A 14,895-nucleotide genomic window follows, 5' to 3' on the forward strand; every position below is an offset into this window, starting at 1 on the left:
CGCGATATCGCGATCTCCCACCAGCCCTTGCGCGCGGAGCCGCTCGGTGGAAAATGAGGCGGCCATATTGGAGTAGCACAAACCACAAACTTTTCACCGACAATTCCTTCGTACGTTCTCCCAGCGCACACACTTGGGAAGCGGGCGTCCAAAACCGCCGCCTGACGCGAGCGCCGAGCACAGCAGCACGCCACGATGAGCGGAGGGACGCCCTATCTAGGGAGCAAGATCAGCTTGATTTCCAAGGCCGAGATCCGCTACGAGGGGATCCTGTACACCATCGACACAGAGAACTCCACCGTCGCACTAGCGAGAGGTTAGCATGGAGGCTAATGTTAGCATGGAGGCTGACGCTAGCCCGCGGGCTGATGTTGGGCTCGTCCGCGCTACTTGGAGAGTGCTGGGCTTTCTGAGCGTGGTCGGAAATTACTAAAAAAAAATAATAATAATAAAAATGGGGAGCATGTTAGACGGACTACCTCTTAAGCTGCCTGTAGCATGTTGACAAAATATTTGGGTCAAAAAAAAATGACACGCTGGAGTGATGGGTGTCGTTAGCTTGCTAGCGTTAGCCACCAGTCGTTTACAATGTAAGTGTATGGGCAACGTAATTAGCTGCAGGCTAAAACCGGGGTTTTTCTTTAGATGGAACCTGCATCGCCGGGAATAGCTGTTTGGAGATGTTGGAGATTTTGCAACTCGTTTAGACGGAGTGGATGCGTAATTGAATGATGCGCTGTATGCACACGTATCCTCGTTTAGACAGCGCGGATGCCAAATTGCATGATACGCTGCGCATCTTGCCAACTCGCTAGCAAGTAGCACCACAAGCTGTCTGCCTCCAGTGGAGTGGGCGTGGTTACACAGGTGTGTTGATGGTCTATCTCTGACGTCAGCTGGCTCATTTACACCACTTATGACGTTTCACTATTTTGGATTAAATACATATTGGAATAGCTTGAACCCCCCCACACTTTTGTTCAAGAAACAACCCATTTAGGAGTTGGTGAAAATTTGTGGAACTGGAATTGAAAGTTCATCAGCCCTAACACGATGACACGTCCTCGTTGTGTTGCGGCTGCCGATGACTGAGTTTGACCCGCGTCCTTCTCTTAGTTCGTTCGTTCGGAACGGAGGATCGCCCCACCGACCGGCCCATTCCGCCTCGCGATGAGATCTTTGAGTACATCATCTTCAGGGGCAGCGACATCAAGGACCTGACGGTGTGCGAGCCTCCAAAGTCGACATGCTCCCTCCCGCAGGATCCGGCCATCGTCCAGGTACGGCCCTGCACGGATGCAATCACGGCTCAATCGGCTCAATCACGCTAAACTAAGTGATGAGATTCATTATTTATGTTTCAAGGTAAGGCTGTGTGCATAAACGTCGTCATCTTTTTGTTATATGGTATCGTCACCAAAAAAAGTAAAATGCCATAAGATATAGGGCTGCTCGATTATGGCAAAGTTCGAAATGACGATTATTTTGGTCAATATTGACATCACGATTATTTAACAGATCTCACACATTGACTTTGGAAACATACATTTTCGCGAACTAAAAAAAACATATTTTTTTTTCAGTGGATTTTCGTGAACTTTAAATATTATTTTACTTAAAAACAAAAATTGAGATGAATAAAATATATTAATATATATTAGATACATTTAAAGAAATAATATAATCATCATTGTTGTCTGAGGACAGTTTCGAAAATTTCCAGAATCTGCGCTTTGTGATTATATGACGTTGGAGCAGACCGAGGGACTCTCTCCGACCGTGTCAGACCAGACATGATGAAGACCAGACACTGAAAATCACGGATTCTTTCTTTAATTGCTCTCCTTTTGCGGGAACGGGGGCCACGCCGGACTTGGGTTGGGAGGAGGGCAAGTTCAAGTTGGTTTTTGAGGAAGACCAGCCGCATATAATGCAATAAATACAAATGGGAAAATAGCAATAAATACTACAATCTACAAATCTGTATTATGGTTTATAAAATCAGGCAAATGTATTTCTAAATCCAAAAATAAATAATGTATTACTCGCGTTGTGTAAACCGATTTGCAAAAGAATGTAACCGAGTCTAATGAACAGGGAAAAAAAACTGCTGAGACGTGTTTTGCTCCCATTTCTGGTTGCGCTGCTTCTGTCCTCTCGTCTGCATCGGCATTTCACCATGGGCAGTGCTCAGGCAGCTACACACACACACACACACACAGCGACAGTGAACCAGGTGAAGAAAATGTGTTACTTGGGCCCAAGAGTCCCTTTTATTTATTGTTTTGGTTGTGTTTTTATTTTATAGTTTTATTTATTTAGGATATTCTTTTTTTTTTTTACACATTACAATGTCTGAATATTCTTGAGAATTAAAAGTTCAATTCTCTTAGAAAGTGTGCAGTTGCATTAATATGCTATTATATTATCATGTCAGTGGCAAAAAATGGTCTTAAAATCACAATATTGTTTATCGCAATTATTTCTGGGACAACATATTATCCAATGAAATTAGTTATCGTGACAGGCCTACAGCCACGTCAGCTCGGAGGGGCCTAATCCCCGTTGAGCGCTGCACGGCCGGAGAGCTCCGTGGCCTGGTAGAGAGCAGAGGTAGCCCCAGCTTACTTGGACCACAACACTGGTCAGACTTCAAATTTGATTCTACAGTGGTACCTCGACATACGACTGTAATTTGTTCTATAAGAATGGTCGTATGTTAAAACAGTCGTATGTCGGAGCAATTTTTTCAATATAAATAATGAAATCATGAAAGGTGAAAATAAACAAAATACACAGCACAAACACAGTAAATATGAAAAAAATATCGATAAGCCACGAACTACGTGCACACACGATGTAGGTCACCCGCTGACTGACTGCTGACTGGCCGCCGACGCGCCAACTGCAAATTTTCACGGCCGTATCCTGGAGCAGTCAATACAAATTTTCGCCACTATCGCTGCTCGTATCTTGGATTAGTCGTACGTCGAGGTGCCACTGTACATGTGTAATATATGTGCATAACCGATCGGCGCTATGACTCTTAAGACATGAATACCCCTGATGAAGTGTCCTTTTGTTCAACTAAACATGCCACATGGTACAGTCACACCTCCGGCATACATGCATTACAGCAGCCTGGTTGAGTTTGGGGAGGGGCGAAAGCGTACCGTTGGAAAGGAAAGGCTGCGCGTATAACATAAAAATATAAGATAAAAAAAGAGCATCATTGCAAAACGGAATGCGTCCCAATAATCGTTTTTTCTCTGTCATCTTGTTTTCATAATCATTGGAAGCTACATCGTAATTGAAAATAACATTTGATTAAACGCCCAGCCCTAATAAGATAGAACCATTAAACCACAGGGGGGGTCTTTTTTCTTTTTTGGGGGTGGGTATTGACTCTTTCCATTCCCACCAGTCCTCCATGGGCTCAGCTCCTGCATCTGCTCCAGCCACTGCCTCGGCCCCGTTCCAGTCTGGTGGCTCCTACGGCCTCTTCAACCGGGCCCCAGTCCCCGCCTACAACCAGTTCAGCCCCAGCCCCTTGGTTTCCCCGCAGTTTGGAGCCGTCGGTGTTGGTAAGAACTATTATCCAGCTCCCAGGGAAAGAGTTATTCAGAGATGAGGATTTTATTTCCCGCTTTTGTCGCCACATTTTCCGCTCCTCTTTATCCATGTCAGCACCCATGTTGGTGCCAGAGACTGTAATGGGAGCTCGGCTTCAATGGACTCTGACATGCTTTCCAAGGGTTCAGAGTCACCGTGCGGCTCTCGTACCGCATCGTGCATGCTAAACTGAACTGAGGGAGCTTTGACTTGTGGCGTGAACAGGCCCGTAAAATAGTGAAGGCCTTCACCTTCTTCCCCAACACTTACTTCACTCTCATACAGAGAAGCAGACATGGCTGTTAGGCTAGGAACATGTTGTTCTGCAGCAGAGGTAGACCACAAGGACACAGTGCATTGATTAGAGTAAGTCTGTGGTTGCCGTGAGTCCTGTTCCAGCTGTTCCTCCCCGTACTGGATGATCAGTGTGCGCCTTTGCAAGCGAAGCAACAACAGCAGCCAACTAGTCTCAGAGCAGTGCAATTGACTCTGCTGTCCCCTCACGATTTGTACGTATCCTTGTAAGCGAAGGTAAACAACCCATTAAAGAGGCATTAGAAAAAATAAAATAATAAAGAATAATAGATTTGTGTGACAACTCACCTCTTTGGGTTGTGCTTGGATTTAACAATATTTGCCTGGGCTCTATAGTTTGGTCAAATGATTTAATGGGGTTACATTTTAGTAGCACTTATTTAGAGGAACAGACCAAGTTAAATGTGTGAACCCTAGGTAGAGGTGGAAATTTAGCATAACCTCACTTTTTGAATATTTTGAACTACGATGCAAAAAGGATGCTTATGATCACTAGGCGTGTGTCAGAGTTTCCGTTAGAAAAAATTGGTGCCGGTCAACGTGTCCTGGAAGATTTCCATTTTCGGGACAAATGGGAGCGATTCCGGTCAAATATTACGTGTTTATTGAGCTTAAAAACAATTGATAAGCAGGCTATATAGAGAATGATGTCATCAAGGAATGGAGATGTATAATATTTCTTAGTCAAATATTCAAAACAAAATAAGTCCTGTAATTGAACCATTTTAAAAATCAATAAATAAAAATTAAGAATATGACTCAGGAGGTAGAGCTGGTCGTCTTGTAATCTAAAGGTTGCTGGTTTGATCCCAGGCTCCTCCTGCTAGCATGCTGTAGTGTCCTTGAGCAAGACACTTAACCCCTAATTGCTCCTGATGGCTGCGTCCGTCAGTGATTGAATAATTGTAAGTCGCTTTGGATAAAAGCGTCTGCTAAATGTAATGTAATTAAATTTTGATCCAATCGAAAAACAAAAATGATATGGCAAGTAGGTCCAAATAAATAATAAAGTTTGTGGTACTGTCCGTATTCTTCATGATGTTCCGTCAACATATTTTACACAATGAGTATTTACAGTCTGCTTTGGGTTGAAACTTAAATATCAAAACAAATTGCCAAACTATGGATGTATGTGTCCCAACGATACATCATCTTTCTGTTTCTCCTCAGAGCTATATGCTGTGGCTCTGTCTCGCTCTGTGTGCGCTTGTTTACTGTCTTTACAAGTGCGAAATGTCCACGAGGGAGGGGGCGGGGCACTGTTCTGTATCGACAAATGTGATTGGTCAGAGGTCAAAGATCCATTTTAGATCAACTAAAGTGAATGGCTTTCCGTTGCAACTTGCCAAGTGCAGAAATGAATGGATCCGCGGAACTTTTTATCAAAATGATCCACCCAGCACTAATTCAAATTGTGCTTGGAGGGAATTTTTCTACAGGACATTACGACCGGAGAGATTTAAACATGTCGGACTTGAACAGATTTTCCCAGTCAAAAACTGGCAATTACCGGATAACGTAAACGCTTGTGTCTATATCCAGATATTGTGTATCTTTGCGGTACCCCTAGTTATGATTTGATTACCCCATATCCAAAACCTTTCCACATGTACTTCATATTAACCTACATCCATTTCACAAATCAGGGTTTTTGGGCCCTGTGATGCTAGCCTGGATTAAAAAGCAGTTTAGCAATAATGCCGCTTGGGGAATGGGACCCAGGGGGTATGTTGTTTCTTTGAAATTGTAACCACATTGTTGACCTGTGTCTGAATGTTTTTTGAGTCCAACTGATGCTTGGTAATAATTGTGACGTGGTCCAGTAGTTTCAAAGAGAGGACTGTATATGGGTAAGATCTATTAATACAGTATTTATCACCATAAAGTACCCGCGCTTCAATACATTATAAAAGCCTGCAACACTTTCAATCCAGTGATGTATTGCGATTTTAGCATTACTCCTTGAAATGTTCTCAAAATAAATTGTTACTGCGGTCTTTGTAGCGAACCCTTTCAAAAACCCACATTTAAAACAGGAAAATAAGCATACCGTATTTTCACGACCATAAGGCGCACCGTACTAAAAGGCGCAGTCTCAGTTATGTGTGCCATTACTGTATTTAACACACACATAAGGCGCACCGGATTATAGGGCGCGGGTTTTATATACCGGTACATATCCTCTACTACGTTTAAATACTTCTACTGCGTATTTAAAAATAGAGCGGGAGCAAAACTGAGTATGTTTGTGCTTTATTCATGTATTTATTACAAAGTATTAATCAAACCCATCGAAGTCATCATCCTCTGTTTCTGAATCAAACCGCTGCGCTAAATCAGACATGCCAGTTTCCCCTTCTTCGCTGTCAGTCACTTTCCGTGCCGTGCGGCTCCTCGGAAATGATGCCGGCTTTTGCGAAAGCTCGAACAACAGTGCCAGCAGACACGTTAGCCCAAGCATCTACAATCCATCCGCAAACTGTGGCATAACTTGCCCGGCGCTGCCTTACACTTTTCGTGAAACTGTGGTCTCCGTCGGTCATCCATCGCTCCCACGCCGCTCGCAGCCTTACTTTGAACGGCCGGTTCACACCGATGTCGAGCGGTTGAAGTTCCTTTGTCAGACCTCCCGAAATAACAGCAAGCACAGCGTTCATTTGTTTCACCTTGTTTTTCACATCGGCTGTGAGATGGACACGCATGGAGTCACAGATTAACAGCGATGGTGATGCGTGGAAAAAAACCACCTGGTCTCCTTACATACACCTCCCTCTGCCACTCTTTCATCATCTCCTCATCCATCCAGCCCTTTTCATTTGCCTTAATAACGACTCCAGCTGGAAAAGTCTCTTTAGGCAAAGTCTTTCTCTTAAAAATCGCCATAGGCGGCAGTTTCTGTCCATTTGCGTGGCAGCCAAGCACAACAGTAAACGACGCCTTTTCATACCCCGTTGTGCGTATCGCTACCGTGCTGGTCCCCTTCTTCTCCACCGTGTGATTCACCGGGATGTCGAAAGTGAGCGGCACCTCGTCCATGTTGGTGATGTGGCTTGGCTGGATGCGTTTGTCGGCGATGTGTTTGCTGCAGTAGGAGTGGAAGCTCGCCAGCTTTTCTTTATAATCCGCCGGACGTTGCTGCGCTACTGTAGTCCTGGTCCGGATGGAAAAATGGCACCGTTTCATAAAACGAAAGCACCACGACGGACCTCCTTGAAAATGTTCAATTTTCATTTCTTCCGCTAGCGTTACTGCTTTTAGTCGAACAGTGACCGTCGAAACGCTCGCCCCACTTGTTCTTTGCTCGATGATCCACCGCTCGAGTCTTTTCCTCCAACAACACACATAGGGCGCACCGCACTATAGGGCGCGCCGCACATTTTGAGGGGAAAAAAAGACGTTTATATGCGCCTTATAGTCGCGAAAATACGGTAATCAAAAATCCGTTTTGTATGGTGGAATGGATTGTCATTGATTTATTCCAAGATAAAGCTAAAAGAAACAAACCTTAAACACTGAAAAATACCATTGATTCCAACTGAAAACTTTTATGCACTAATGTAGGTTTTTGGCATAATATTTTTGGGGTTACTGACCTATCCCCCCCCCACACCCTAGGTCGCAGCAGTCCAAGTTTGGATCCCCTGCAGAAGAGCTCTATGACGGAACAGGCCACACAAGCCACCCCATCAGTTCCTTGCTCCGCCCCCACTGCACCGGCACCCGGCCTAGGCCGTAGGAGCCCTGCGCATGGCCGCACGGCTCCCACCACTGCTAGCCACAGCCTCCAGAAGCACCACTATATGGAGGGCCTGGACCAAAGAAGGGGTGAGATTATGATATCTGCAGACCTCCCTTTGAGATAAAGTTTAGCCTATATGGTCTAATCAATTTTTCTCCCCAGAGTAGACCTCAGCGCAGAAGTATGATGTTGTTTCCTTTCAGAAATAATGTCACAATGCATACCATATCTGTTTTTGTACTTTGATGCTATTTGGTACAAAGCAGTGAATAAATCAATTATCAAATTGATTACAATTTGATACTTTTATGGAACAGAATTGCATAATTATACATAGTGAGTATTAGAAAAATATTTGGCAGTTGATCACAACATTAAAACATAAATTATTAAATATATATATTTATATTAAATATAAACTATTTCTCGTTAATAAAAAATCGGAAAAATATTGTTCAGAGTGGGTATTTTTAATTGGATAATAACGATAATTGTATGATTTTTATGCCGAGTCTTTAGGGGGCCAATATCTTTTGGCGATTTAATCCAGGGGTTTTTTTTTTTTTGTCATAATGTTTGGGGACATTTTTGAAGACTAAAGGACTGCTATTCCAGGGACGGATGCCCAGAAAGTCCCCAAGGCAGAGTCTGAGCAGGCACGTGGTGAAGGCAGGGATGCCAGTAAACGTTCTACAGGTTAACCCCATCTTTGCTCTAAATCCCATCTTCAAAACCAAGCTCCATTCCATGAAGACTCTGCATGCCCTTCAACTTCTGGTTCCCTGTGGACTGTGAGCCCACAAACCCATCTCTTTCAAATCACCCAGCTTTAGTCATGCTTGGTTTTTATTTTATTGTTTCTTATTGTTTGGTATGTCTGAATATCTAGTGGCAATGAAGCAATTCTTCTTCATCAAAGGCACTGTTTATGTTATTATTTGACACTACTGCTGTGTGGTGGTTTACGTGCTTATTTAATGCATGTGTATTTAGTGAATTTGGATATACGGTTGTGAGTGTTTTATAGCTAAACCTTAAAGCCAAATCGCTTCATAATTGGAGCTAGCTTTCAGTGAACATAATGTACACAGATGACAGCCCCCTCTTAGTCCTAATGTTCATTTGTACAGATGCATTGATACTGGCTATCGGATATTGATCCAATACCAGGCTCACATCATACAGGTATCGTATTGGAGAATTTACATACATGAAAAATCCAATACTAATGGCCATAATTAGCATGTAAAATATTATACCCAGTATGGCGTACACTGAATGTGATATTTGGTATTATCAGTGAAAGGTGGGATTAGTGCATCCTTTAATTTGCTTTGTTTACTGCTATGCTTCATGTTATGAGTTTGATGTAGTGTCTTTACTGATTTATTTATTTTTTTTAGCTAAATTGCTAACGATTGCTGACACTGTGTCTTTGGTCTTTTCTCAGCTGTTCCCGGTGTCCCGCCTAACAGGCGTGGGCGGGGCGGCGGCCACCGAGGCAGGGGACGTTTCAACATCCGCAGAGACGGGCCAATGAAGTTTGAGAAAGACTTTGACTTTGAGAGCGCCAACGCCCAGTTCAACAAGGAGGAGATTGACAGAGAGTTCCAAAGCAAGCTGAAGCTGAAAGGTAAAATAATACACTTCTAAATACTTGATTAATTTATATTTAGGATCAATCCCATCGATGTGTAACTCAGTATTGTCTGAAGTGTTTTTTCTTTACGCTATTTGATACAAAAGAAAGATGTCCTCCAGAAAGATTTGTAATCGAGGAGTGAAACATTTATTAAAATCTTTCTTTACTCGATTTGCAGGGAAGTAAGTAAAAAAAAAAAAAAGTTTTTTCTATTCAACAATGTAAAGGGGACCTATTATACTCCTTTTCGACAAGTTAACATACTTATTGTGCACTTTATTAGGTACACCTGTACAATCCAATGTGCTCCAATACACAAGCTCAGCCATAAATTTAGCTTTATGTTGCCTATAATGTTCAGTTTTTTTTACACTATCATAGACGTGTGAATTCGAGTATATGTTTGAGCATCAAAGTTATAGTTGGTGGTGTTTTACAGTGCTGCATTATATTCAAAGGTATTTTCCTCTCATGTCAATGGGGAGAACAAAACATTTGAAACGTCTCAATATAATGTAGTTCACACCACATTTAACTATGATCTCAGTCATAAACATATCATTGAATTTACACATTTACGACTCAAAAACAACTGAATATTATAAACTCAATAAAAGTTGAATTTATGGCAGAGCTGGTGTATTGGTTTACATTGGATTGTACAGGTGTACCTAATAAAGTGCACACTGAGTGTAGGTCTCTGAGGTCCCCAAGACATGTCCTTACATTTTTTTCCTGAAAATAGCACTCAGATTATGCATTCTAGCCATTCTAACATGCCGCTATATCCCGGACTATTGCTGACACGCTGTTTCAGTGTGTGTCGCTTTACGCCACGACCCGGTCCGGAACGGTCGGACCTGACCAAGATGGCGGCGCGCACAGGCACACCGGCTCGACGCTCTCCTTTTTGGTGCTCTTTATGTGTGTTTTTGTTGATGTCAGTTCGCCAGTGTTAAGGTTAGCCGAGCAAATCCCAACTACAGCCGCCAAGATCTTCTGATCAGTCGGTATTTGTTCCTCTGTCTTTTAAAAGATTTGTGCTGGTCTGTGCAGCCAACAACAGAGCAATTCCCATGCCTAGCTCTTAGCTCTTTGCTAGCCGGTCTGGTGAGTGTGAGCCGTATCTCCAGCCGTGGCTGGAGATACTTGGATGGCGGCGGTTCTAATTCTGCTGAGGCCCCATGTGATTTAGGAAGGGTTTGCAAATCTTGTTGAATCACCTCATCATCATACAACGACTGGGTTGTGTTATTTCACAGTTTGTGTCTTTGTAGGCCCATCAGAAACCCACATGTATGCACAAGCACTGAAAAGGTTGAGTTTTAAATAATAGGTCCCCTTTTAGTCATGATACAATGGAAGATTTGCCATCTACAACTTAACTTAAATCTGGTAGGTCTGTCTGGGTTCCGATAAGTTGTGATAAACATTCACCATAGTTTTATTACCACATTGTACTGCTTTTCTAATATTCAGAATGAATCTCTTGAATTAATAAATTATAAAAAATAGGATTATTGTGAAGTGAGGCCCTCGTGTAATCCTTGCCTGTCTGTTATTGTCCAGATGAGAAGAGCGACAAGCCTGAGAAGGCAGTTAATGGCGAGGACAAGGGCGACTCTGGTGTGGAAACCCAGAACAGCGAGGGCAACGCTGATGAGGAGGGCGGAGATCCTCTGGGACCCAACTGCTATTACGACAAGTCCAAGTCCTTCTTCGACAACATCTCCTGTGACGACACCAGGTGAAACCCCACACGCAGCACTCAACAGCCAGGTTCATTTTAAGTGCGGGATCGAAACTTTCTCTTTTGTCAGTTTTATTATCGTCATGGACGCTTGATAATTCTGAAAGTCAGGATTTTTGCATTCTTTATTATTATAATTTTTTTTTTTTTTTAATTCTTCCTCTTCTTCCTCCAATGTTCAGAGCATTAATGATTGTTTTTTTTTTGTTTGTTTTTTGTTTTTACTTTCTTTACAGGAAAGCGAATGAGAAAGCTGGAGGTTTGGTGTTCCCAAGGTAGGTCCTTGTTCTGTTTATGAATTACGTAACGAGTTGGGACGCTGGGTTTGGTCAGCAGCCACGAAGGAAACCCAAGAGTCAAATGTGATGCTAGACATCAGAAACTTATCAAACAAACAATTATTTGGGCTAAACTATGTATATTCCAGTTCCACTTGTCATTAAAGTCTACAAATGAATGCTGTTATTACAACATCAATAAAGGCATCTTGGAGAGGGGGAGGGAGAGGGAGAGGGGGAGAGGGAGAGGGGGAGAGAGAGAGGGGGAGAGGGAGAGGGAGAGGGAGAGAGAGGGAGAGGGAGAGAGAGAGAGAGAGAGAGAGAGAGAGAGAGAGAGAGAGAGAGAGAGAGAGAGAGAGAGAGAGAGAGAGAGAGAGAGAGAGAGAGAGAGAGAGAGAGAGAGAGAGAGAGAGAGAGAGAGAGAGAGAGAGAGGAAACTGGGATATTTTCCTTGCGATGTATCAAGATTCCAGAGGTTTATTTGTCACATACTTATGGTCATTCATATATGCAATGAAATGTCATGACACCCGCTGATTATGCACAATAAGCTCTTAAAAAATACTAAAATGTGCGTAAACGACACGAGGCGCTCGCGCAGGCCGCCGCAAGGGGCGGCGTCGCAGTCACGATGCTGGGTTCTATAATTATATAATAGTGTTAATTGTCTGTGTTGTATTAAATATACATTTAAATCCTCACAATATCTCACGTCTTCTCTCCTGCAGGGAGCGAAGGCAGACGTGGGCCGAGGAGAGGCGGATGAACGCAGAGACGTTTGGTATCCCCCTGCGCCAGAACCGGGGCCGCGGGGGTTACCGCGGGCGCGGCGGCATGGGCTTCCGCGGGGGCCGGGGACGCTCAGCCAGCCGGGGGTCCTTCGGCCCACCGCACGGGGGCGGCGGCTTCAGAGGAGGATACAGGGGAAGCCAGGGAGGCCTGGAGTTTTCTGACCTCTCGGAGTACAGGGTAATAAATGTAGGAATATAACAATAATATCTGGGAATTTGGGGTCTTTTTTTTATAAATCCAGTTACAAATGATGAAAGTCTGCAAATTGTAATTATGGCTTTTATGGCACTTTGAGTGGCCCTTGCCTATTTTTTTTCCTTTATGTTAAAATGATACATGAAAGGTCTCTATAATTCTGGCCATGAAAAGTCAGGGATTCCTCCTTGAATTAAGCCCCCTCTCTTGTGCCTCTTCTTTCAGAAGGATAACAAGGTGGCTGTATAGTCCCAGTGGGAGGAAGGATCCCCACAAAGGTGCAACTCCTCGTGTTTAAACAAAATAATAGTTTTGTTTGCTACTTGTTTGACTAAAATGAAGACTGTGTACTAGCTGTATATTTGTCACCAGCACTGGGGTAGACTGCTTGAATGCAAACTTCTATTCCATATCTTTTCAACTGTGGAAATGACACCAGTATGTCAGGAAAAATTGAAGTCAAGAGCTCTGCAAATATATATTTCCAGGTAGCTGAAAATAGATCTGTATAAATGTCATATTTCAAAAGGATGTTTGTTTTTCAGTTGTCCAGGTTTTATTATACTTTTTTTTTTTTAACTATCTTCCATGGTAATTTCCTAACTCTGTGATGGATAATTATTTGGGTAATCTGGACAGTTGTCTCCCCACGTCTCTGACTGTGACGTTCACAAACCTTGCTTCATCGTTATTGGGGTTTCTCCAGAAAGGTCTGTCCTTTAGCGCAGCTTCAACTCCTCAGCTAGAACAACATGGCGTGGGATCTCAGCTCCATCTCTCTGCGTGTCTTCCTTTCTTTCACAGCATCCCACATCTCAAATGCTAGTCCTTTTGAGGTTTTTCCACTAGGTCGTCCAAATGATCATATTCACCTTTCACTTATCACAGCTCTTGCAGGGTTTGTGTGTGTGTTGATCTTTACTTCTGGTAACAAATGCAGGTTACAAAACACACAGTTATTTATCTACCACTACTGGTCACATTTGATCTTAGTGTTGGGGGTCCATGTGTATACTCCACTGGCATTTGGAACTGGTGACAACTTTTTTGGGTTGAGGGTAGGAAGGCGTCATGGATCAAAGGTCAAATTTAGTTTTGTCCCCCCCCCCCCTAGCTGCCGCTGGTAAACATGTGAGTTGAGTGTGAGATGCAAACGTTTTCTAAAATCTATTTTGTTATTTTAGTTGGCAGGGGTTTGAAAACAGGTACCAGGCCGAAGAAGAACATCATCTATATAGGCCTCCTAGTGAATTGGCTGATTAAACTTTGATCGTGACTTGGGTTTTTTATCGTGACTCACTTGGGGAATTTTTCAGGCAGTTGCCGCTTCATCGCAGAAACACTGATTTCTAGAAACCATGAAGCTCTCGTCAGACATAACGAGACATCACCAACCATGCGCTCGTTGCAGCTTGTTTCACTCAGGCGTTTGGAGACTTCCACTTTTAGCTTTGTCCGCTGGCACTGCATAATAGTTGATCGCCTGCTGACATTTGTGTCGGGAATGTCAGCAAAACTTTTAATTTAAAAAGAAAAAAACGACTAGTGAAACTGTTCTCAATGGATGTAGCAGTTTAGTTTTCTTAGCAATATTGGTTATTTTGGTGATAAATGATTGGGCTCCATTGTGATGATATTGAATGGAACGGGTAACTAACTTGGACTGAATATTGTGTGATGTCATTATGGCCTAGCATGATTTAAATACTTTAAAAATTTGTGGCATTTTGTTTACACAAGAAATGTTAAGTTGCACTTTTACAATCTCATCGTTGTGTGTCGTCTGCTGTCGTATTGTGTTCTGCTCATAGTGATGCGGCTCATGTTCATGCCCACCCCCACCCCATCCCACCCCACCCTCTATGGACAGGCCTGGTCAACTGTAGTTTAAAAAAAAAAAAAGTTAGATTCAATGAATAACATTCTTCACTGGCCTGGTTTAGGGTGCATTTGCAACAAAAATGAAAAGAAGAAACATTTGTGAGGTTAACGGCATCAGAACATTTCAGATTGTTTCAGGTTACCAAAACAATCTGAAATGTTCTGATGCCGTTCCTGTATTTACAGCTCTAGGCAACGTGTCTGGCTAATACTGTACGTCTGATACACCTGGAACGGTTAGAATTTATTATTTGCAAATTTCTTGATCCAAGGCCGCCTCTGTTTCTGCATACAGTAGTATGAATATGTCTGCATGTCTACCACAAGAATGGAAAATCTCCAAACTTTGTTCAGACATCAGCTTGACATGCAAGGCTACCTTTTAAAGTACTTAATTGTGCTCAGGAAATGTAGAAGTTATTTTCTTTATTTTCTCGAAATGCCTTAATGCTAAAGAATAACAAGTCCCCACAAGAGCGGATCAGTTTTTAATCAGGATATGATCAAGATATTTGTTTAGCTTTGTCTGAAAGTGATTTCTGGCACACTGTTTGAACGTTTATTGTAAAATGGTTCCCAGCGAAGTGGATGGCCAGCTTCAGATGTACTTTTCCTGTTGTATTATCAAGTAGCTATTCCTTTGCATTAAGACACTAAAATGAAGATTTCAGCTTTGTCCGTATAAAATATT

General features: G+C 42.7%; 1 protein-coding gene across 2 annotated transcripts; it reads left to right on the plus strand.

The window, feature by feature from the left end:
• The first annotated feature begins 61 nt into the window (after positions 1 to 61).
• On the plus strand, positions 62 to 14,895 carry lsm14aa (LSM14A mRNA processing body assembly factor a). Of its 2 annotated transcripts, XM_080001744.1 has the most exons (10): positions 62 to 316; positions 1,117 to 1,280; positions 3,425 to 3,584; positions 7,543 to 7,752; positions 8,282 to 8,362; positions 9,117 to 9,299; positions 10,878 to 11,055; positions 11,295 to 11,333; positions 12,065 to 12,305; positions 12,549 to 14,895. In XM_080001744.1, exons 1-10 carry the CDS (start codon positions 196 to 198, stop codon positions 12,570 to 12,572), a joined length of 1,401 nt encoding a protein of 466 aa, XP_079857870.1. In that variant the 5' UTR covers positions 62 to 195; the 3' UTR covers positions 12,573 to 14,895. The 2 variants fall into 2 exon arrangements, with proteins under 2 accessions (XP_079857870.1, XP_079857871.1); XM_080001745.1 differs by lacking the exon at positions 8,282 to 8,362.

Source organism: Zeus faber, assembly GCF_960531495.2.
Source record: "Zeus faber genome assembly, chromosome: 6".
Classification (NCBI taxonomy): Eukaryota; Metazoa; Chordata; class Actinopteri; order Zeiformes; family Zeidae; genus Zeus; species Zeus faber.

Coding starts and splice junctions, on each gene's coding strand:
- lsm14aa (XM_080001744.1), top strand. CDS start 196: ATGAGCGGAGGGACGCCCTATCTAGGGAGCAAGATCAGCTTGATTTCC. Junction 3,585..7,542: donor GTTTGGAGCCGTCGGTGTTG/GTAAGAACTATT, acceptor CCCACACCCTAG/GTCGCAGCAGTCCAAGTTTG. Junction 11,056..11,294: donor ATCTCCTGTGACGACACCAG/GTGAAACCCCAC, acceptor CTTTCTTTACAG/GAAAGCGAATGAGAAAGCTG.